The following is a 21,718-nucleotide window of genomic DNA, read 5'->3' as shown; positions in this document are numbered from 1 at the left end:
TGAAAATAAAATAATACACAATCATAACTTTGTATTTAACATTTAAATAAAACATAATATTTAAAGTATTATCAGAAATAAATTTTGGCTTATACTCATGCTTAAAGAATATGGAAACTTTATATATTTTGGTAGGGTCGCTTGATATATGCAATTTACAAAATTACCTTGTAGATTTTGCTGTGTTCGTATACACAGATATATAGATGAGAAGGAGAACTGAAAATATGAAAAGGAAAAAAAAGAATAGTAACATAGAGGATAGAGATGAGCAGTGTCTATTGAACGATGTGCAAATGGGACGAAGAGAGCAGTCTGCTGTGCCTATAGTTTGCACATTGAAACCGGTTGCGCAGAAGCGCGACGATTGGCAACGATGTGTGAAAGAGTATAACAGAGAATGATTTTAAGTAGTATAGGTATTGCAGTAGATCGACATACATAACTGGCTTACCATCCCGTTCACACACTGTCATAACACGAGACTCTACTCATATATGACACATTTTCTGAGCAACGTATTAGTATACTATACTCCATAGTTCAGTGGAATGATAACGACACTGGGTTGCAGCGTGACGTCACGCATGAGTACAAGAAGTCGAAAGAGCACGAAAGAGTAAGAGAGATTGAAGTAAAAGGTAAGGCAAGAGTATACATAGAGTTGAGCTATCTCTTGTCTTGTCTCTCACTTATCTCTAGCTGGTTAGTTTGTTTACAAACAAGTATAAACAGACGTAGACGGAACAGATATTTCACGCCATCAACCTATAAAACGAGATAGATTGTATTATAGTTTTTAAATTAAAATATTGTTATTTTACTTCATGAAACGACCACGTGACATTCACGCAAACTTTTAATTTTAACGCATTTAGATTTCCCAGTCACGTAGAGTTTCGTGATTGTTGAGTCTCATGACGTCAACGTCATGGCTCACGCACAATGTACCCAACTATGTTACTGTGGTTTGTGGTAACCGTGGTCGGGTTTTCACGCGTCTCGGTCACCGATTATCTTTATTGTATTAAATGCAGCATTACGATAAATATATGCTTTCGTATTGCATAAACTTCTCATTGTTATGTATACTTTTGATAGTTGATGTTTTGTGATAACATATTGCGAAATATTCTCCAAGTAAAACATCCAAGCGACCATACATTACTGTCTTTTTTTTATAATTCATTAATTGTACATAGTTTAAATATCTTAAATTTTAATGATGCTGAAATCACCAGATACCTGATCATTTTTTAGTTTGATTTAACAAATAGATTGGGAAGGAAAATTTTTTAAAAATTCACGTAGAAATTTTAAAAAATTATTGATGGTATTTCTTTGAAAATATTTTTTTTGCAATAATTTATTTGTTAAAAATTAATTAGATGTCTGTTAATTTTTATATTATCTTAAATATTAATTTTTTTAGTTTTGATATCACAGTTATGTTAATAAACTATTTATGATTTTTTCGATTAGTTATCATTAAAAAAAAAAAAAAAAAAAAAAAAAAAAAAACTATTTCGTATGAAAGAAATAAACAATATCTACTGAATCGAACGAATTTTAGTTCGTTACTTCTCTAATTTCAAATTGTAATCAAATAATATTTATATTCTTTAATGAAACTCTGCCGTGAATCTAGCTCTCTAACTCGCATCAGTATCTAAAATACTCTTGTATTGAATTATACTATTTAAGGACATCATGTTACTTGGATCCTGAAAATATATCGAAAGGTATTCAGGATGTTCTGTAAGTTTTCAAATAATTATAGTGTGGGATATTTAAGTTATTGCAGCGTAGAGATGGTAGAAGCTTACAGAAATAACCTAAGCCAACCTCTTCTTCTTCGGTCAATATCAACAGAGCGCCTTGTTCGCCGTGACTGGTTAGAAGAAGAGGGAAATGAAGAGCGGGCGGAGTTTTGCCATTCGGTTAGTACTACATAACAACCTCTACTCGGCGCTCTTTCGTCGAAAAGTTAGTAGATGAATAACCGGATTGATTTTCTCAGAGTCTCTGGTTTGCAGCAATAGCAATACTATAGCAACTGTCTGTGACGTGACATAGAAATATTATTTTTGTTGTTATTTTTACTCTTAAATCTCAACAATAAATTTTTAACAATAAAAATGAAATTCTTTGACATTATTATTTTTTGTTTTTATATTTTAGTATCATATATCATATATATTTATAAATATTAATTAATATTTTATAATACTTTCTTTTGTCACAATAAAAATATAACGGGAGTAGAGGATTATGAACGAAAGTGATGACTCGAATTTCCGGCACGCTTAATAGTAAAGACTCAACTCATCAATTTGTTTCTCTTCAATTCACACTTGAGTATTTTACTCTTTTTCTTATTTTAGCGCAGCACATTGGCAACGGTGTCTGTGATATGTATATGTATACGTATACATACAATAGTTGGCTCTTTCTTTGTTGGCTGCTGTTATATGTTGTATGTATGCATAAACAAAACTCTTATAATGTGGCAACGCTGTATAGCGCCACGACGTTGCCAGACGTCCTTTTCTCTTACTAGCGTACTATACATACTATTTCCCGTCGTGTCGTGTTGTCGTAGACTGTAGATGACGTCACGGCCCGTACGATAAACCGCGAACACGTAGCATCGTCAGCCCGGTTTTGTCCGCCAACAAAGTATGAGTTACACTAGAACAATTTTATAACTTGCTTTTATTTTGTCACGTTTTATTATACAATTTGTTATTTTATTATTATTATTTTTTTTTAATTCAGGTTTACATTAAAAGAAAAAAATTCAAAATATCAAATTAATAATTTCTAAATTTTTCAACGTCTTATTAATTTATTTTATATTGATAAGAATTTTGAATTTACAGAAAAAACAACATAAATAAATATTTGAATATTTGAAATTAAGGGGTTCGACCCGTGTGACGATTGATGAATTTTAGAAGCTTCATTTTTTATAGCACACTCAGAGTTGTCGCGTTTAAGATGTGTAGTACATGTTAAACATTAGAATTAAGATTTCAACTAATTTATATTCAAATAATTTATGAATTATCTTTATAACTTTGGTATAAAGAAATTATTAAGTTAATAATTCAATGTAGTGAAGATATCAATTCTTTCTTTAGTTCAATAATATTGTGTTTATTAATAAAGATATTTTATTTGATTGTATAAATACGGTGGAAGTATAAATTTATTCACTAAATGTACTTTAAAACAGTAAAAACAATTTTTTTATTTTTAATAGTCAAGATAGCGATGTTTTTTTTATCGCTTTATCCATTATATTAATAACTTCCTAAATAGTTACTCACGACGTAGTTCAAGGTCAACTAGCTTTTGTATTATCGTTTTCAAGTGGAAAAAAATTTTAATGGTCGGAATTTTATGATAAAAATGAATAATTATACAAACTGTAATTGATAGGTAATTATTAAAGTTTGTAAGTATTGAAAAAAAAAGTTTGGAAAATCCAAAAGTGCACGCCTCATAACGCTCATTCATTTTTTAAGAAAAAAATTAATTGTGTAATTGATTAAAAAAAAAAAAAAATTATTATTAAGTAATTTCTTTCAGAGTATTTTTTATTTTTTTTTTAAATATCGGCGCCCTTTTTTCTTGTCATAGCGCACGCAGTCTAAAAAAATCTAGCTTGATCAAGTGGTGATCTAGTGGTGATCTAGCTTCATAGTTTTCACGTAACAAATCAGAAAAGTTCGTTTGGCTTTGTACGGTTGTATCGTAGTGAACTTTAATAAAAATTCAATTTAAAAAAAAATACGTAAACTAGGCCACTGATATGAAATACGGACCCAGTTCATCGAATTCTGAAACTAATAAAAAAGGTCCGGTCTTGAAATATCAATTTGTTCGAGAGTAATCGTTGGTACATCCAAAATGGAGTGACATCCGGACGTCCACGTAAAATTTTTTTCAAAACGTTTTTTTTTCAAAATAGCAACATGAAATGATTTTAGAAAGTAAAAGATGGTTTAATTTAAATGTTTTTTCGGTGTACATCTACTTATATCATTGTATAAGTGTAATATGGTTGTGATAGAGGAATTTAAAGATCACAAAATTGCTTGACCTTGACGAGTCGAGTATAAAGCACAACCTCACGCGCTTCGCGCTATGAGGCGTGCAATAACTAACTAGAAATTGTAAGACAAATATGAATGAATAAAAAATATACACATTATATTCTGTAAGGAAAAGAAATATTTATAATTAGTATTTATTTATTAATTGCTCTTAACTATTGATGATTATATAAAAATAAAAGTAAAAACCGATGAATGAAATGGGGAGTAATAATATTTGGAGTTTCTCTTTCTGGTATCTTACATTATCCTATGTTAAAATTTTTTCTATATATATATGTATACATTTGACTTTGTCATATCAGACAAAGAATTACATTAAAGATTTGTGCTCGCTTGTGGCAGTCTCAATGTGATGTCACTCAACCAATTTAAAAAAATAAAACTGTATAAGACTCACTTTGATAAATACTTGTAGAAATGACGTAATATACATTATTAAAATTTATTGTATTTTCATCCACACAACAAAATTTATAATACATATGTGCCTGTGTATACTTGTATAAATATATATTTATAAAATAAATAGGTGAGTTAAAAAACCAAAATGAGTACTGTAAGGCGGTCAACGACTGTTTGTGAATACATTATATAACGTACAAGAAACGATTTTAAAGTAGAGTTCTCAAGCATAATAATAGTAAACAATAGAGTTGAGAACAATTACTGCACGTGCTTATAATCTATACTTTTATATCTATTTATCTTTAACGACAGTTTATATATCTTTAACTAACTAGTTTTTTTTTTATTTAAATTCTTTTTTTTTTGTTTTTTTTTTCCCCTCATAATGGTGACATTACTATTTAGTAGTAATGACACTAAAAGCATTAATATGTCTTATAGATACATTGAACAACAAAATATAACGTTTTATGATTTTGTATATTATGATCAAAACAGAAAACTTAAATAAAGAATTGATTGTTTTTTTTTATGTTCTCTCAATAAATAAAAAAAAATTAATAACATCCAGTTGACCGAGTTATTATTACATACTTACATCGATAATATGTTTATAAGCAAATAATTATTTTTTACAATAATTTATAAAAATATCATGATTGTTTTTTGTCTACAAAAAAGTATCAAATGATTTTTTAAAATGACAATATTTTTATAAATAAAAATTTCAGTTTAATTTCTTAAATTTGGTTCTATTAAAATAAAAAAATCAAAAATCAATAAAATTATGTTATATAATGTAAACATTTTTAATGACATACAAGTATAAGTAATCAAATCAGTAATCACATAATTTATCTGACAACTGAAAAAATGAAAATTAAAAAAAAACAAAACAAAATATTTATATTTTTGGGTTTGGATAATTTTTGGCGGGTGTGATGCTGACTCTTGCTAATACAATCGCACGATCCCGGTTTGCCGTTGCGCTCAGTGTACGTGTCCCCCGGGGTCGAGCGTCATGTACGCGGGGGAAAGAGTGGTAGCCGGTCAGTCGCGCGAGAATGCAACGTAAGGAGAGAAGCTGCGCGGAATGTATAACGCATGCGCAAATAAATCGTGACGTCGCGTTTTGTGACGCCATGTTTGCTCATTGGCTGGAGCTCGAGCTTTATTAAAAGTAGTGGGGAATTACACCCGTAAGTTCGTTTCAACGTCGCATTCTCGAGCGTTCCGCGTTTGTTACCGCTGTTATTTTCGTGGTAGTAATTTGTTCAATACAATAATTGTAAGTGAAGCGCATGAAATTAACTTAGTAATTACAATTATATCATTTTTTTGTAGATATTATAAGCTCTAAAAAATTTTTTTAAAATCATTGTGTTGGACGTTTTTTAAATTTTATTTATTTTTATCATATTTTTCTCCTTTTTCATCCGACGTGACTCCACCCTTGTGGTTAAAGTTTAATGCTTGAGATTCGCATCTCTCCACGCGTGTGAGTGAGTTAATTATTTTTCAGTCCCGAGTGATTCGTTACTTGTTTATTTTTTTTTTTTTGTTTTTTAATTTTCTACATAATTACGAATTTCATTTGGTTTATTAGTGAATATTTTTAGTGTTAGTGGAGGAAGACAAAGCTTCCAAATGATTTTGAAAGAAATCATGAGATAAAGGATTACTATTTTTTTACGTAGTGTGTATAGTAAACTTAAGCATAAAATACGGGAAAAATAATTAAATTTTTATCTTGAATTGAAGACAAACTTAAATAACTATTCATCAAGATGATGGGAAAACGAACCCAGTGCTACCTGTGTGACCTACCTCGTATGCCATGGGCTATGATAATGGAATTTTCAGAGCCAGTATGTCGTGGGTGTGTTAATTACGAAGGCGCAGACAGAATAGATTTAGTATTAGAGTCAGCAAAACAGCTGAAAAAGGCTCATGGCTTCCAGGATACCAGACCATCAGTTTCAAAAGCATACAGAAGTACCAGTCACTCGGAGCATAATGGTGGGACGAATCTTGATGTTTTACCAATTCAAAACGCCGGACAAGTCCATTCTAGGCACCACAATATTGCCAGTTATTCACAACTCCACCACCGCAACTCTATAAATGACTTTAATTCAAATACACGACAGCAGCAGCAGCAGCAACAACAACAGCAGCAACAACTGGTCGCAGCAGCCCGTCAACAACAGCATGAAGAACCTCATGAATTAGCAAATGGCATGAGAAATAACAATGTACGGATGTCAAATGCTCACTTAGCTGCTGTAAGTCATCATGTTAATCTCAGTCACAGTCGTAGCACACAATTAAAACGAGGAATCTCTACCATTGATGAAGATGAACATCCAGAAAAAAGATTATCGCTTGAAGAACAGCATCCAGTCAGGCCACCTCTTACTCGAGGTGAATCTCTTCCTGCTGTTAGTCTTGCTGTTAGCTATGTTCAAGACAGAAGCAAAGAAAAACATCCAGTTAGGGCACCCAGTTTTGAGACTGCTACAACTTTCAAGGCCAACGGTAGGTTCTTGTTTTTCAACATATTTTATGTACATACATACATACATACCGTCACATTTTTATTTCAAGTGGGTGTACGAGCATTTTAAATTACACACGCTAAAAACAAAAAAAAATGTTGACTATGACGTTATGATTATATATTTAGACCAATGAATGGATCCGGTTTTCTTGATATGAATCTTTCAAGCTAATGAATAGAATGAAAAATTTTTTCACTTTTTTACTATTGTTTGTTATTATTTTATCTAACTTCGTAGTTTTTACAAACTATTACTTAGTATATTCAATTGCCGAGGTAAAAAAAAATAAAAGAAGTTCTTAGTATGCAATAATAATAATCATAATATATCGTAGTTGATTTGAGCTTTTATGACTCATCACTTTAATTCCCATGTATGTTTTTTTCCCTCTCCTATTTACTCACACGTGACACGTTGGCCGATCGATAATGTATATCTGTTTCTCTTCACACTATACTAACTTTATCCTATCAGGAAAAAGCTTCGCTCCACTTCTAGATACGCGAAATAAATTTTTATAACATTTTTAAACCTCAATTTTTTAAAATTTTATTTAGTTACAAAAATAGAAAAGTTATTGATGCATGGTAAATATGCGCAGGATAATAAAATTTATATGGTTAAATTTTTGATAAACTTTAGTTGTTGTTTTCATTTCTTCCCATTAATTTTTGATCCTTAGTTTTTCTTAAAAGAAAGACAAATACCGTTATTACTTTCCGAATCTTAAATAGATTTCCGTTACAAATGGTAATAAATCTTGAGAACTTTTGAGCAGGTAGAAAACTAAAAAATTCCTAAATAACGGTTAAACGTCTTGTTTCTATATAAACATTTTCCTTTTATACTTTTAAACGCTGAATTTCTTGGTTAAAAAAAAAAAAAAAATATTGGATACAAGCGACAATGATTGTTATTACAGATTCATTTTTGATTGAAGATAAACTCTAACGTTCAACTCGATAGCAATTATCTTATTTTTAACCTTATTTATTGATTAAAAATCAATTCCTTGGAAATTATTAGAATGTGAAAAATAAAGACATGATTAATTGAATATTTTAAAAATAATAAAGCAAATTAAACAATATATATTTTTAACAGATTGTTGAGTATATTCTTAAAAATTTACTGAAATTGACTACAGTAGAATTCCTATAAGTTCAACTAAAAAAAAAGAGACGCCATTCTCATCTTCTTCTACTCTTTCTCTTAAACAATATTATAATATAAATAAATTGACATCAGAATATAAAATATTTATAAAAATTTATATACAGGATATTTTTATCCAGATTTGAGATATACAAAATTTAATTGTTTTCGTAAAATAATAATAAATTTTAAAACGCTAGTCGTGCGATATTATAAATTTAGTCTACGACTAGAATTGAATAAAGTAAAAACAAAAATGAATTTTGTGTAAACAAAAATTTTTGAATTGACAAAAATAAAATGTTTATGAACACGTTACGTGAATACATAAACGCAAAGCGACTAGTTTGCCATCGATCAGCACTTCTGACCAATATGGCGTCTACTGGTGTTTCTACTACTAGCGACATGGAGTTTAAACGGCCATTCAAAAGAGTTTTCGCAATAAATTGACAAAGTTTACGTTAATATTGAATACATAGGTATATTTGATAAATTACTTTAATGGATGTAAGCTACGTCATCTACTGATGTATCTATACATATATATATATATATTATTGCATGTAGGCATGAATGAATGTGTGTGCGTGTGTGTGTGTGTGTGATGATGATGATGATGATGATGATGTAGTGAATGTATTATATGTATATATAGCTAGTAGCGATTCTGAAACAAGGCCGCAACTGCAACGCAACGACCGGTGACTAAGCCATTACCCCTTACTATCTTTTCTTGCGCTCCTTGTCTATCGTTGTGTCTTCGTATGTCTTGTCTTGTTTCACGATATCGAGTTTGCGTGTACGGGGGGAAAAATGCTCGAATGTTATCTCTCTTTCCTTGCTGTGCTGTATAACATGTATTGATGGTTCTTGTGGTCACGGAAAAGTACCGGTCACATGTCCCGTCGACTGGCGATTGCGTGCTTCATGTTGTCTCACTGACTGACTGACTCAACGCTCCGATTCCATGCTGGATCCACTCTTGAACCGGTTTTACTTTGTGATAATATTTTATGTACTTTTTTTTTTTACCCTATATATATTATTATGATTCTCTCTCTGTAAGAAAATGACACATCATATGTTTCTTCATCATTGGAAAATAATAAAAAAACAATTATTATCACGTATGCTAAAAATTATAAATTGTAGATAATAAAATCAAGTGTACATGAGTAATTTACTTAGCTGCTGTATTGTAAATATTATCAATTCTAATTTTAGTTATTCTACGTATTGCCTATCAGACATTTGTAAATTGAATATTTAACATTCTATCATGTCCCGAGTAAATTCCGTGAATTGAATGTATAATAGATACAACAGGACTTGGAACGTAATTTTAAGTCTTGATGATTCGGTTTTAGTGTCGTCATAAACTTTCTATTGGAAGTAAAGAAAATCCTATTTTTATTAATTCTATAATATTTAATTTTACTTTGAGATTCAACTAATGAATATTTAATGAATTTATTTTCCTTATTTACAGGTGGTTATGTCGGTCCGTCAATTCCACTGGCGCCAGCAAGCGTTGCTACCAATGGTGGCGGTGGATCGCCTCTTCGTCCCAGGACCAGTCCACCACCTCCACCTCCTCCTCCTCAAGAAACAGGAGGTGGGAATCAGCAAGGGAATCATCATCAAGTAAATCTTTTTCTTATTCAATGATTCTTATTTATTTATAAACGAGCACTATCTAAACTTGGGGATTAATTTTTTTGTAGGGAACAACTGGAGGTCCGTCGCCAATGGCTGCTTTAATGTCTGTTGCTGACACTTTAACATCACCTGAACCTGTATCACAGCCTCCCAATAATCCCAGTCCAACTAGTAGAAGTCCTCCAACAACTGCATCCAATGTTCAACAACGTAGTGTTTCCAGGGGCTCTCAACATAGTCCTAACAGTTCAGGTATTAATTGTGTTATGTTACTAATAATATCAATAAGTTATTAACTGAAAAGCAACATTATTAATATATTAATTATTATTTTTCTTTGTAGGATCTTCAGCACGAAGACAAAATGGATCTAGACATGTATCATCTACAACTGTGATGACATCATCAGAAGGTGTAACCGCCCAATCTACTGGATCTGAACCAGTGACAGCGCCTGCACTCAAGTGTACACTCTGTCAAGGTCGTCTTGAGGACACTCATTTTGTTCAATGCCCTAGTGTCCCTCATCACAAGTTCTGTTTCCCATGTAGTCGAGACAGCATCAAAAGACAGGGTGCTGGATCAGAGGTCAGTATCTCATTCGAAATAAAAAATTTTTTTTTTGTTATTGAACTTAGTTATAGCAATAAAAACTTACATATGTTATTATTATTACAGGTTTACTGTCCAAGTGGAGAAAAATGTCCTTTGGCTGATAGTCAGGTGCCTTGGGCATTCATGCAAGGAGAAATTGCAACTATTCTCGCTGAAGATACTGCAAGCACTGGGTTGAAAGTAAAAAAAGAACGCGAAACTTAAAGAAATAGAGTTTTTTGATATAATTGAGGCTCAAATTTGTAAACTGCTCGATATCTCAACGTTAAAGAGATAAGCAGACATACTTTGATGGAAAACCGTGAAGGTTCCATCATACAAATTGTTTTTGATTGAAAAAAAAAAATTAAAAAATTCACATGTATTAATGTTGCTCACTAATCGAGTCAACTAGGTTAGAGCCGAAGACTTTGAAATGTGTCGGAATTTTTTTGCTAGCAGTTAACAATTTATTGGTATAAATACCATTTTTAACAAATTTAATGTGAATACCGATCGTTTCCACTCTATATAAACAGCATTTTTGATAAAGTTGATTGAATAATAATAAATGATTTATTATAAAGAGCACAAATGTTAACAGTCGGTTTTGAGCAGCACTCTTCGGCATTTTGACAAGCTGGTGAATTGTTTTTGGTGCGTTATATATGTGCAAAGAAAAATAAAGCTTTGAAAATATTCTTTTATTTTATCTAATTTATTTCTCAATTTTTTTTTTGTCTAGTTTTTTTCTTTCTTAATTATGTGACCATGTACAGTTGCAATGAATTTTTAAGTTCTTCAGAAAAATGATAGAAGGATTCGTACTTAGTTTTGAATGCTGTTACATATGAACGTCTCCTTGAATAATAAATTTATGTATTGCAATGACTCATTAACATTCTAGTAACAAGTTTATGATGTTCGAAATTTTACATCATTAATTATTTTGAATAGTACCGCTCAAAGCGAGTAAGTTCATTTTCATTTGTACCTTTAAGGTTCAAACTATCTTTCTGTACATTGTGTATATGTGTATATAAATTTGAAATTAATTATTATTAGTAAAGTAACCAAGTTATCAATGTACAAAAATACTAAATGATCTAGAATTGTGCGTTAATATTTCATTTGTGTGTGATTCCTTTGCACATAGAATACATTTATTTACATTCACAAATGCTTGTATATTTTCACACAAATGCCATCCAAGTCGTTATCTCTTAACGATTATTGTTTTACTAATGATAAAAATTTTTATGTGATGAAAAATAACAATAAAATAAATAAAATTCATTATCATTTACTTAATGTACGTGAAACTAGAAACACATAAAATTTGATAATTTGTTTAATGATAAATAATTTAATGGTTTTTATTTTTATTAGCTCTAGTTATTAAGTTTGAAGACTTTGAGTCTTGGGCTTGTATTAAATATAAAATAAGGTATATTTAAGAAAATAAAAAATCAACAGGAACTAAACACTCGCTATTTAAAAAGTTTATTAAGATAGTATTTAGTGTACAAAACATTTTTAATTAATTTATCAAACATTTTTAAATCAACAGTTGATCGATCAAGTCAACTTTATAGTATGGAAAGTTTTTAACTATTGTTAGTTTACTTAATAATTTCGAGGCCGCCCAAGATCAGTTTATTCTTTCTAAATGGTAAACTAATGTTTTTCTGACTGCAAGTATGAAAATGTAGTGATAAAAATATGATATAAAAAAGAGTGAATGATTTTAAAAGATTTAACGAATGATATTCAATATTAGACAATTGATGTGGGACTCCCATTTACCGATTAAATTTTTTTCTTTTAATTTGTATATATTTGTACAAAAAAAAGTTAATCGAAATAATGTTAAAGCATGCATCGATTAATATAAGTGATATCAAAGTAAAAAAAAAATATCTTGAATAATTTTCATTAAAAAAGATGAAAAAGTTTTTATTTTTCACTCCGCCCGTCTATTGTAATTTTTTTTAACCTTTCTAAATGCAAATTTTTAATCAACGTATATAATTCCGTGACTAGTCGGGCCTTTTAAAAAAAATATTTGGTGATAGCCAAGTAAAAAAATTTATAATAAGGTCCGACTATATTTTTAAAAGATGGTACAAATTGCATAAGCATGACTTTGATAAAAAAACGAAAATAAAACGTTTGAATCATCATAAATGTTTAATCATTATAACAAAAGTCTTCTCAATTAAATTTTTATGAAAACGAAATAATGTATCTATTGTAACGTTTTATTTTTTTTTTTATTTTTTTAATGGCTTTAAATTGTTTATAATGTATTTTTAAAAATGGCAATTAATATAAAATATTCTTCAGTATCTTTTTATGTTAATGTGAACAAAAAAATGCAATTCCCCGCGATATTGTTATTTTTTTAATTCTTTTCTGTTTAAGATAGTAAAATAACATTTCATCAGACTACAAAGTCTGTACTTTGAAAAGTCATTTGACAGAAATTTAAATAAATATTTATGGGTCATGTAGAAACGTGACTTTTTCTATTACGAAAAAATATAATTATTAAAATAAAAAAGTAATGAAAACAAAGTAAATTTTTTGAATGAATAAAAAAAAATGAAATTAACATTGAATGATAATTATAGTAGCGAATAAAAGAAAAAAAAAACTTTTTTTGTTTTTGATTTTTTAGATTAAAACAACTTGGAAAGTGTAACAATTGTACTGTTTATCGCATGTATGCAATGAAGGTAAAAAAAAATCAGAAAATATATATGTTGATGTGTAATAATTATTTTGTTCTCATTTAATTACTTATTTATTAATCCATACTGTATTGATAAAATTAGTGTGCTGCTTTCATTTCATTATATCAATATCTTCACTAAAATTGAGCTTTCATATGACGTCTAACCAAAAAAAATCAATGTCAACTCAATCTATTTTATGTCTGAGATGATAAAAAAAAAGAATCGGAGTGGGGAAAGGTAGGCACTATATTGATCCATTGCGGTCCAGACAATCTCATAATTTTGTTTAAAATGTTTAGTTTCTTCATACTTCCATTGATGTACAAATTTGAAAGCACCCATTGAGATTAAATTTAGATTTGTATAGAGGCAACTGATTGAATATAAATAACATAGATACGATAATAAATATACTTAAAATTCTTAATGGCTTGATTTCTTCTAGTATACGAGATAATTTATAGCAACTTTAATGATAAATGAACAATGTTTTATTAAAATGAACATTTAATATTTTAAATAAAGTTAGTTTCTTATCCCTATGTAAGATTTTAGATCAAAATGATAGTATAAGGGATTATAAATAATAATATTAAATATTAACTTCCATTAAAATTTTTTTATATCTAAATATCTAGCACAATTAAAAATAATATTTTTTCTATTATGATTTTCTTTTCATAATTATTTTTTAACTCAAAATTATCTTAAAAATTCCCAAAGTTTCGTGATATTTAAAATAGTAAATGCCTGAAAATTTTGATTGATTTTATATAAATCAATTACGAATTAAAATTGTCTGATGTCTCTTTACTTTTACATAAACCCTCTTTCTTACTTCAAGCATAAATAATAATTTAATATATCAATATACCTTTCTAATATGACCACCTAAGTACCAATGACCACCTGGCTAATATGACATCTATTTTTAGAACATTTGAGCTTTAATTGGCTATCATAGAATTTCATTCTTTATACAATGACCACCTGTATACAATGACCATTATTTTTAAGGGAGGGGTAAGGGTTTCAGCGTAAAAAAAACACTTTTTTTGTGATTTTTTATCTCAAATATCGATTGAGCAATTTTATTCAAACCTTCTATACATTATTGAGCATAGTTTTGACTATGTTCTGTAAATTTTTCATGCAACAGATATTGAACCATTAGCCCGTGACAGAGCTTCCCCCAGGACGTCTTGAAAAAAAAACAATTTGCGGTGTTCACTGTAACTCGACCGGAAATTATCTGAAAATGAAAAACCATAAAAATTTAGTTAAATTATAAACAAATCTTCCCCCCAACGTTCTCTGATTATTTTTTTTTTAATTTAAAAATTTTTGGCGGCCATCTAAAGTGTGAACCGTTATTTTCGACTAAAATTTCCGCCATTTTGTGGGTGGGAAACACCCTTAATGTTAAAAAAAAATTTTTACTGAACGTAGGGGGGAGGTATTTTATATGAAGAAAATGTGTACAAAGTTTGAAATGAATCGGTCGAGTAGTTTTCAAATGGCAGTGAACACGGACTTTGAAAAAGTAGTTTTGAGAAAAACGCGTTTAAAGTTTATGAAGCAAAAAAGTGAAGAAAAAAAATTTTTCTTACCTGATGGTCCGGTGTGATTTGCTTGGCATTCATCTTTTCCAACATGTTCTTCGTACCAATCTTGAAATTCATCAGTATTTAGTTGATTTCTCCATAATTTGCAAGCCTGGCAGTGCGAACTACTTACGAAAATATCGATAACTTTTCCAGACCAATATCCAATCAAGGAAGTGACGCCAAAGGAAGAGCTAAAGCCTTGCTTCTGCCACGTGCCGTCACCAGAAACGGTCAAAGTGTCTGACTCCGAATTTGCACGTGTTAGCTGTTTTTCTTCGTCTGCGGCGGAGACAAGAAATTTCTCAGCAGTCGTTTCGATGCTGCAGCAAATAGATTTCATGAGATCCAAATAAGATTGTTTTGATAGAAAACTACTTGCTATGTCCATGAGCCCGCAAAATTTATTGCAGCCTGCTAAACCCAAACCTAATGTACGCATTACAAAGGCAAAACGAGTGTTGATTTCATAGCGATGACCAGTTTTCTCACTCGACGGTATAAAGCGTGGATCACAATTTGTACATTTGACTTGGATTTGGAAGCCAAGTCCTTCTTTTTTACAGCTCTTGAACTCGATTGAACCATCACACTGAGCAGCTGCATTGCAATCCCAACCGCCCGTAGCTGTTAGAGTTAGAGCGTTAAAGGCCCCGAGTCTAATTAAACAATAACTTAAAGAATATTGCTTAGATCGGATTAAAATTTTGAGGACATATTCTTGAAATGTTAAACAATAAGATAAAACAAAAAAAAAAAAAATCGATTTTTCGAAAGTGAAAACCCTTACCCCGCCCTTAAGAACCGTCAGTGGTCAGTGCACACAGGTTTTACTGTATAAAATTTTTTGTTAAGTACTATTTAATATAACATGTACAAATTTAATCGGGATAAAAATCTTACGCTTATAATATTATACTACCGTATATTTTTTTTTATTTTTACGATTATCTGCATAGTTTGTTCTCCAAATATCTCATGTATCTTAAAACTGTAGAGTTGACTATTTTTATCTACATGTAGATATATAGTAGAATGTTTTTTTTAAGACTATTTTTTCTCGTTCCCAACTCAAAATTTTATTAAAAATGTTAAAAAAAATTTTCTGGAAGTATAAGCGCTTAATATTTGCATTCAGTACTCTTCCAGAACGTGGAAAGATTTTTCAGTTAAAATACTTGTAAACTTTATTTTTCATTTTTTATCTATTTTTTTTTTATTTCCAATATCTTTAACTCAGCGGCATTTTATTCATTTATATTATACCAAAACGCGATTTACTCAAGATTAAATGCTTTAAGTACAAAAGTACCCATTACGATGTAGCTATAATCTGCATCTGTACGTTTGTACGAGTCTCTAATCCTGACTTTCATGTAAAATACTTGTTTTTTTTTCTTTTTGACGTTATTTTATAAATGACTTGGTTTCATGACTGGATTTCGAGCTATAATGCATTGACTTTTCGTAATATGAAAAGTTTTATTCGATAATTCTCAGAAAAATAATCCCGTATAAACTAATCTGTGATCGCGAGGTAGCTTTTTAAATTATAACTCCAATTTTTGATTTTTGAAACAAAAAATACTTAACGTAAAAGCAATTAATATTATAATTTCTACATCTGAAATAAATTTTAAATCATAAAAAATACAGTTTTGTTACAGGAAGTTAACTTGTTTAACCTTTAAAAATCGATATATACGAGTGTATGCATGGGTTTCACATGGTTGGCTAACTTTTTCATGGGTCAAACATCTGGTATGGATTGTAAAACAAAAGAAATGTCCACATATACAACTGGAGTAAGGTGCAAGTTGTCGACATTGACTCTCTTTTGTTTGTCAGGTATATAAAACAGAATTAGATCGATTTTTATAGCTTCTATAAAACTTGAATAACTTCACACGACACTGAAAATATAGAAGACAAAGAGTAATTTAAAACAAAATTTTGTAAACTATATTCATTATAAAAAATGTCTTCAAGTCTTAATATTAGTATTGATACTTCAGAGATATTAGACATTGCTGAAAAACTTATTTATGATGTTGAAAAAAAAATTGCTCAAGTTAATTATGGCATAAAGAATTTTCGTCTTGATGACAGCAGGTATGTTTTAATAATTTAATTTAAATTTAAACAAATTTTTCTTTTGTAATTCTTTAATAATAATTCTTTTGTCTTTGTTACAGCTACGCTGATGAAAGTGTGTTATATATACGAGAAGTTGTTAATACTAAGTTCAAGGAATTAAATCGTGACATATTGTCACTTGATGATGATTATTGTTCTGATGGAAACGAAATTGAATATCAAAATTGTCATTGCGAACAACGAAACAATAATACGATGAGGCTGCCAAGAGTTTTCACATTAAATAATAACAACAAACAAATAATTACTAATGAAGAACAAAAAAGTGGTTCGGAAAGTAAACCCCAATTGAAAGTTAAAAAAAAAAAAGGTATTTTGAATAAAACTGATTCTATTAAAAGTCAATCTAGTCAATTATCAGTAACTAGCTCACTAAAACTTGATTTGTTATCAAATGATAATAATATCATTAAGAAAAATAATTCTAACATACCTGAATTGAAAAATGATTCGTGCGAACGAAAACAAAAAAAAGAAAGTCCTGTTGATATTGCAGTACAAACAAGTATTCAAGAAACCCCGCATGAGAAACCTGCTTCATTAGATAAATCTCAAGACTTGCTGACTGGAAAAAATATTTCTAGTGATTCAATAAGTAATGATAAAATAAAACCAGAAACAATAAATCCAGGTGATGATAAACGACAACATTTGTGTAAAACTAATTTCCAACAACGACATATAAATGAAAACACTAAAAAATCAAATGGATCCTTTATTGAATTTATGTGCCGAATTGTTGAGTTAGAAACTAATAATGTTATTGAAATGAATACTGATGACTTGATAGAAGAAAATCGACATCAATTAAGTTATAATAAAACTATTGAAGATGAATTAATTAATGATGATTTTGATTTCAACAAAATTAATCTCTATTCACCGAAATTTGAACACGTTGATAAAATATTAAATAAATTCGATGAAAAAATGAAAACTTTTTCAGAGAATGCGAATAAATTGGTTAATATATTTTCTCGAATTATAGTCTGTAATAATAATAGCAATGTTAATTTAAAAATAACTAAAAGTGATACCAGAGAAAAGAATTTTGATGGAGTGAAGTTATCATTTAAAGCGCAAACAAGAAATTTAAGTCCAGAAACAACTATTACTAGTAAATCGCTTAAGCCAGCTGAAAGATTTTCAACTCTATTGAATAATTATTCTGTTAATATTGATACAAAAAATATTTCTAATGACATTGAAGAACCTCCAACGCCTATTATCAAACCTGATATCAATAATGATTCAAAAGTTTTTATAACAAGGAATAAGCTTTCTCTATCAGCAAGTACTATAGAAAATTGTGATAAAGTTGCTGCTCATGAAAAATCCGAAATTGAACTTCATTTATCAGAAATTCTTCAAACGATACAAAAACAAATTAACGAAAAAAGACATTCAGATGAATGTCATGATTTCTCTTATAACGATAATGTTAAAGAATTTGACTGTCAACAAGAGACTGAAGTAAATTATAAAGTACTTGAAAATAGTTTTAATATAACTAATCAAAAAATATGTGACAACAAGAAAAACCAATTTGAAACTACAAAATCTTCATTTTCAAATGAAAAAACACTATCTAAAAGTGTTAAGTTACGACAAAGTTCTAAAAATACTCCATTACAAATAAATCAAAATGTAGAACCTGATTATGTGGAAATGAATTTAGTTGTTGATTCTTCTAAAGACGATGTTCGAGATCGTACTTCTTTTGATGTTTCAGCAATTTACTCTGAAAGTTTTGAAACAGCTTCTTTTTCTGAAAATGAAAATACATTAGATGAACTTAAAAATTCAAATGATGATAAAATTGAAAATTTCGAATTGAATAAAGAAAATCATGGAGAATTTGAACCTTGTTTATCAATTGATCGTGAAAAAAATAATACAAATGTCTATAATGTAATTGAAGAATTAAAAGATAAATCACAAACTGGTGAAAAAATAATACCTATTTCTGATAATGAAAAAAATTCAATAAATATAGCAAATAGCTTAAATTTAAGCATTCAATCATCGACCAAACAAAATGAAGATAAAAAACAAACATTATCATTATCTCTAGAATCATTTCAATTACTAGAAAAGATTCCATCGGTTGAAATATTACAAGAAAAAATGGTATGTAGAGTTAATTGATACATCATTTCTTTTATATTTTTATAATAATAATAATAATAATAATAATAATAATAATAATAAATTCGTTCATTGCTTAGGAAAAAAGTAGTTCAGATCAATATTCAGAAGGTGAATTACCTCTGCCGATTTCGTTGGGTGAAGTAAGATTAAATGGTACTCCTGATTCGCAAGAAAATGAAAATTCAAATTATTATCAGAACTTAAATGATCAAATACATAATATTCTGAATGTAAGTATATTATATTCCTACATAAACATTACGTAAAGATGAAAATAAATATTTTTTTATTATCATGTTGCAGTCAACACTCCAAAGTCTAGGTGAAATATTAAACTCCAATGGGGACTCAACATCCAGTAAGAAAAAAAATTCATATTACTTGAACATTGATAGCTAAAATATAAATAACAAAATTAACTATTCATTTTCCAGATGTGACATCACTGATGACTTATGATATATAAAATATAAATAAATTATCAGATTAAATAAAATAATAATAATAATAAGTATGTAAGACAAATTTTTTCTTAGTTTGAAATAAAATTTTCATCTTGAATGTTATTGTTGTATTTAAATTTATACTCGCAATCACTACATATTATTCCTAATTATTTTATTGTGTAATCTTGTGGAAAACTAATAATTAGGTAAGTAACCTTGAAACATGAAATAAGGAAATATTTAAGTTGTGATATTCGTAGAGTCTACGACGTAGACCATAACCTCTCAAAATGTTTTTGTTGAAAGTTATAACTATACCACTATATTTATACACTATACATTTGTAAATATATCTGTAAAGATATTACATGTACTATTTTGAATATATTTTGCTATATGATTTTTGTAAATTAATTTTTTTCCACAGTAGTGTATAATCCTTTTTTTCCATAAATATCATGTATAAACATAAGTAGTTATTTAAGAAAAAGATTTAAATTTAAAAGAAAACATGTGATTGTGAAACATAAAAAAATGGATAAAGAAAAAAGTATAATTGGATATTGGATATCAGAAAAGAAACAGCAGAAGTTGAATTGGAAAGAATTTAAAAATATTTGTGAGCAAAAAGGTTTTGTATTAAAAGAGGTAATGTGGTTTTTTTTTAATTTTTTAAAAATTATTCTGTAAATTTTTTCAACAAAATCTCATTAGAGGTTAAACTGTTTTTTTTATAATTTTTAGATTAATCTTGATAGTAATCTTGAGTCTCAAGGACCATTCCACGTCTTCCTTCATAAATTAACCGATACGTTAGCATTAGCAGAGAGTGGTGATCAAAATGTAGTAAACGATTTTTACATCATAAAAAAAAAAAATAAATTTTATTAATATTTATTTATTTATTAAATTTGACATTGATTGCAGGCCAAGAGAATTGTGACTAAAGCTCAAGAATATTTGTATCAACATCCAGAAATGATACTGATAGATCCTTTTGAAAATGTTAAAAATCTAAATAATCGTCAACAATCTTATTTAATGTTACACAAAGAAATCAAATCGAGTGGTTCGTATAGAATGCAAAAGAAAAATAATTTTATTGCTTGAATATAAAATATTAAAAAATTTAATGATATCCATTTCAGATATATTTGTTCCGAATACAATCCAATTGAAATCCGAAAATGCAGATGAAAATTTAAAGTACTTGAGATCAGCGGGTATTAAATTTCCATTTATAAGTAAACCTTTATTTGCTCATGGTTCCAGTGATGCTCATAAGGTAGTTGAACGATTAAAAAATTATAGTTATGAATAAATAGGATAAAATCAATGAAAAAAAAAAATTGTTCGCTAATATTAATTTAAATTTATAGATGATGATAATATTCAACGAAAAAGATCTCATGGACTGTCAATTACCTTGTGTGGCACAAGATTTTATTAATCATAATGCAGTTTTGCACAAAGTTTTTATTGTTGGAAAATATTTCCATGTTGTTGAAAGACCAAGTTTGAGAAATTTTTATCCAATCGATTGCGAGCAATTGAGCACACTATTTTTTAGTTCACATGATATCTCGAAGAGTGGATCAAAGTCACAATGGTCAGTGATATCAAAAGAAGATCAAGCTTTGAGAATTGAACCGAACCATAAAATTATCCAGTATATTGTTGCAAAAATGACGAAAATTTTTGGATTAACACTTTTGGGCGTTGATGTAGTCATTGAAAATCATACTGGAAAATATGCTATTATAGATGTTAATGTTTTTCCAGGATACGATGGTTATCCACATTTTTTTACACATTTAATTGACACAATTACAAATTTTATTACCGAACGGCGAGTGAATCATAATTTAGACTGTTCGATATTAAAAAAATGTAACGAAGAATTAGATTCAGGTTTTGAAAGTGATGATAAAAAGAAACAACCTATTAAATAATTGTATTAACTTTACATTCAATTTTAAAGTACAATGAGATTAATTTAATTTATAATAATTAATTTTTTTTTATTAATTTATTAGCTAGTCAAAAGAAAAAAAAAAAGCGAATCAAACGTCGCTTGTTCTATTTTTTTTATGATTAATAAGTTAATAAAAATTATGAATA

General features: G+C 28.8%; 4 protein-coding genes and 1 long non-coding RNA gene across 8 annotated transcripts; 4 read left to right on the top strand and 1 right to left on the bottom strand.

Annotated features, from left to right (window-relative positions):
- Positions 1-1,667: 1,667 nt before the first annotated feature.
- Positions 1,668-1,827, top strand: LOC123264466. Its single transcript, XR_006509342.1, has 2 exons — positions 1,668-1,742; positions 1,796-1,827. It is a non-coding gene; the product is annotated as an uncharacterized LOC123264466 (long non-coding RNA).
- Positions 1,828-5,611: 3,784 nt separating this feature from the next.
- Positions 5,612-13,280, top strand: LOC123264464 (interferon regulatory factor 2-binding protein 2). Its single transcript, XM_044727775.1, has 5 exons — positions 5,612-7,067; positions 9,738-9,892; positions 9,973-10,159; positions 10,251-10,495; positions 10,586-13,280. Exons 1-5 carry the CDS (start codon positions 6,317-6,319, stop codon positions 10,724-10,726), a joined length of 1,479 nt encoding a protein of 492 aa, XP_044583710.1. The 5' UTR covers positions 5,612-6,316; the 3' UTR covers positions 10,727-13,280.
- Positions 13,281-14,042: 762 nt separating this feature from the next.
- Positions 14,043-19,875, bottom strand: LOC123264472. 3 transcript variants are annotated; one of them, XR_006509343.1, is made up of 6 exons: positions 19,813-19,875; positions 19,403-19,546; positions 19,269-19,310; positions 18,655-18,768; positions 14,850-15,470; positions 14,043-14,491 (listed from the first exon to the last, which is right to left on the bottom strand). XR_006509343.1 is itself a non-coding variant. In XM_044727783.1 (3 exons), the coding sequence occupies exons 2-3, from the start codon at positions 15,283-15,285 to the stop codon at positions 14,388-14,390; spliced, it is 540 nt and encodes a 179-aa protein (XP_044583718.1). In that variant the 5' UTR covers positions 15,286-15,470; positions 18,655-18,734; the 3' UTR covers positions 14,043-14,387. The 3 variants fall into 3 exon arrangements, 1 of the variants encoding a protein (XP_044583718.1); XR_006509344.1 differs by lacking the exon at positions 14,043-14,491 and having other exon boundaries at positions 14,516-14,909; positions 14,977-15,470; XM_044727783.1 differs by lacking the exons at positions 19,269-19,310; positions 19,403-19,546; positions 19,813-19,875 and having other exon boundaries at positions 18,655-18,734.
- Positions 16,448-19,675, top strand: LOC123264470 (MATH and LRR domain-containing protein PFE0570w-like). Of its 2 annotated transcripts, XM_044727781.1 has the most exons (5): positions 16,449-16,955; positions 17,039-19,130; positions 19,229-19,381; positions 19,455-19,509; positions 19,586-19,675. In XM_044727781.1, exons 1-5 carry the CDS (start codon positions 16,822-16,824, stop codon positions 19,615-19,617), a joined length of 2,466 nt encoding a protein of 821 aa, XP_044583716.1. In that variant the 5' UTR covers positions 16,449-16,821; the 3' UTR covers positions 19,618-19,675. The 2 variants fall into 2 exon arrangements, with proteins under 2 accessions (XP_044583714.1, XP_044583716.1); XM_044727779.1 differs by lacking the exon at positions 19,586-19,675 and having other exon boundaries at positions 16,448-16,955; positions 19,455-19,585.
- LOC123264471 (inositol-tetrakisphosphate 1-kinase-like) lies at positions 19,791-21,612 on the top strand. The gene is made up of 6 exons (XM_044727782.1): positions 19,791-19,940; positions 20,025-20,245; positions 20,342-20,440; positions 20,525-20,666; positions 20,746-20,882; positions 20,977-21,612. The coding sequence occupies exons 2-6, from the start codon at positions 20,132-20,134 to the stop codon at positions 21,547-21,549; spliced, it is 1,065 nt and encodes a 354-aa protein (XP_044583717.1). The 5' UTR covers positions 19,791-19,940; positions 20,025-20,131; the 3' UTR covers positions 21,550-21,612.
- The last annotated feature ends 106 nt before the right edge of the window (positions 21,613-21,718 follow it).

Source organism: Cotesia glomerata, linkage group LG4 (assembly GCF_020080835.1).
Source record: "Cotesia glomerata isolate CgM1 linkage group LG4, MPM_Cglom_v2.3, whole genome shotgun sequence".
Taxonomy (NCBI): Eukaryota; Metazoa; Arthropoda; class Insecta; order Hymenoptera; family Braconidae; genus Cotesia; species Cotesia glomerata.
This window is presented reverse-complemented; position numbering and strand designations above follow the sequence as displayed.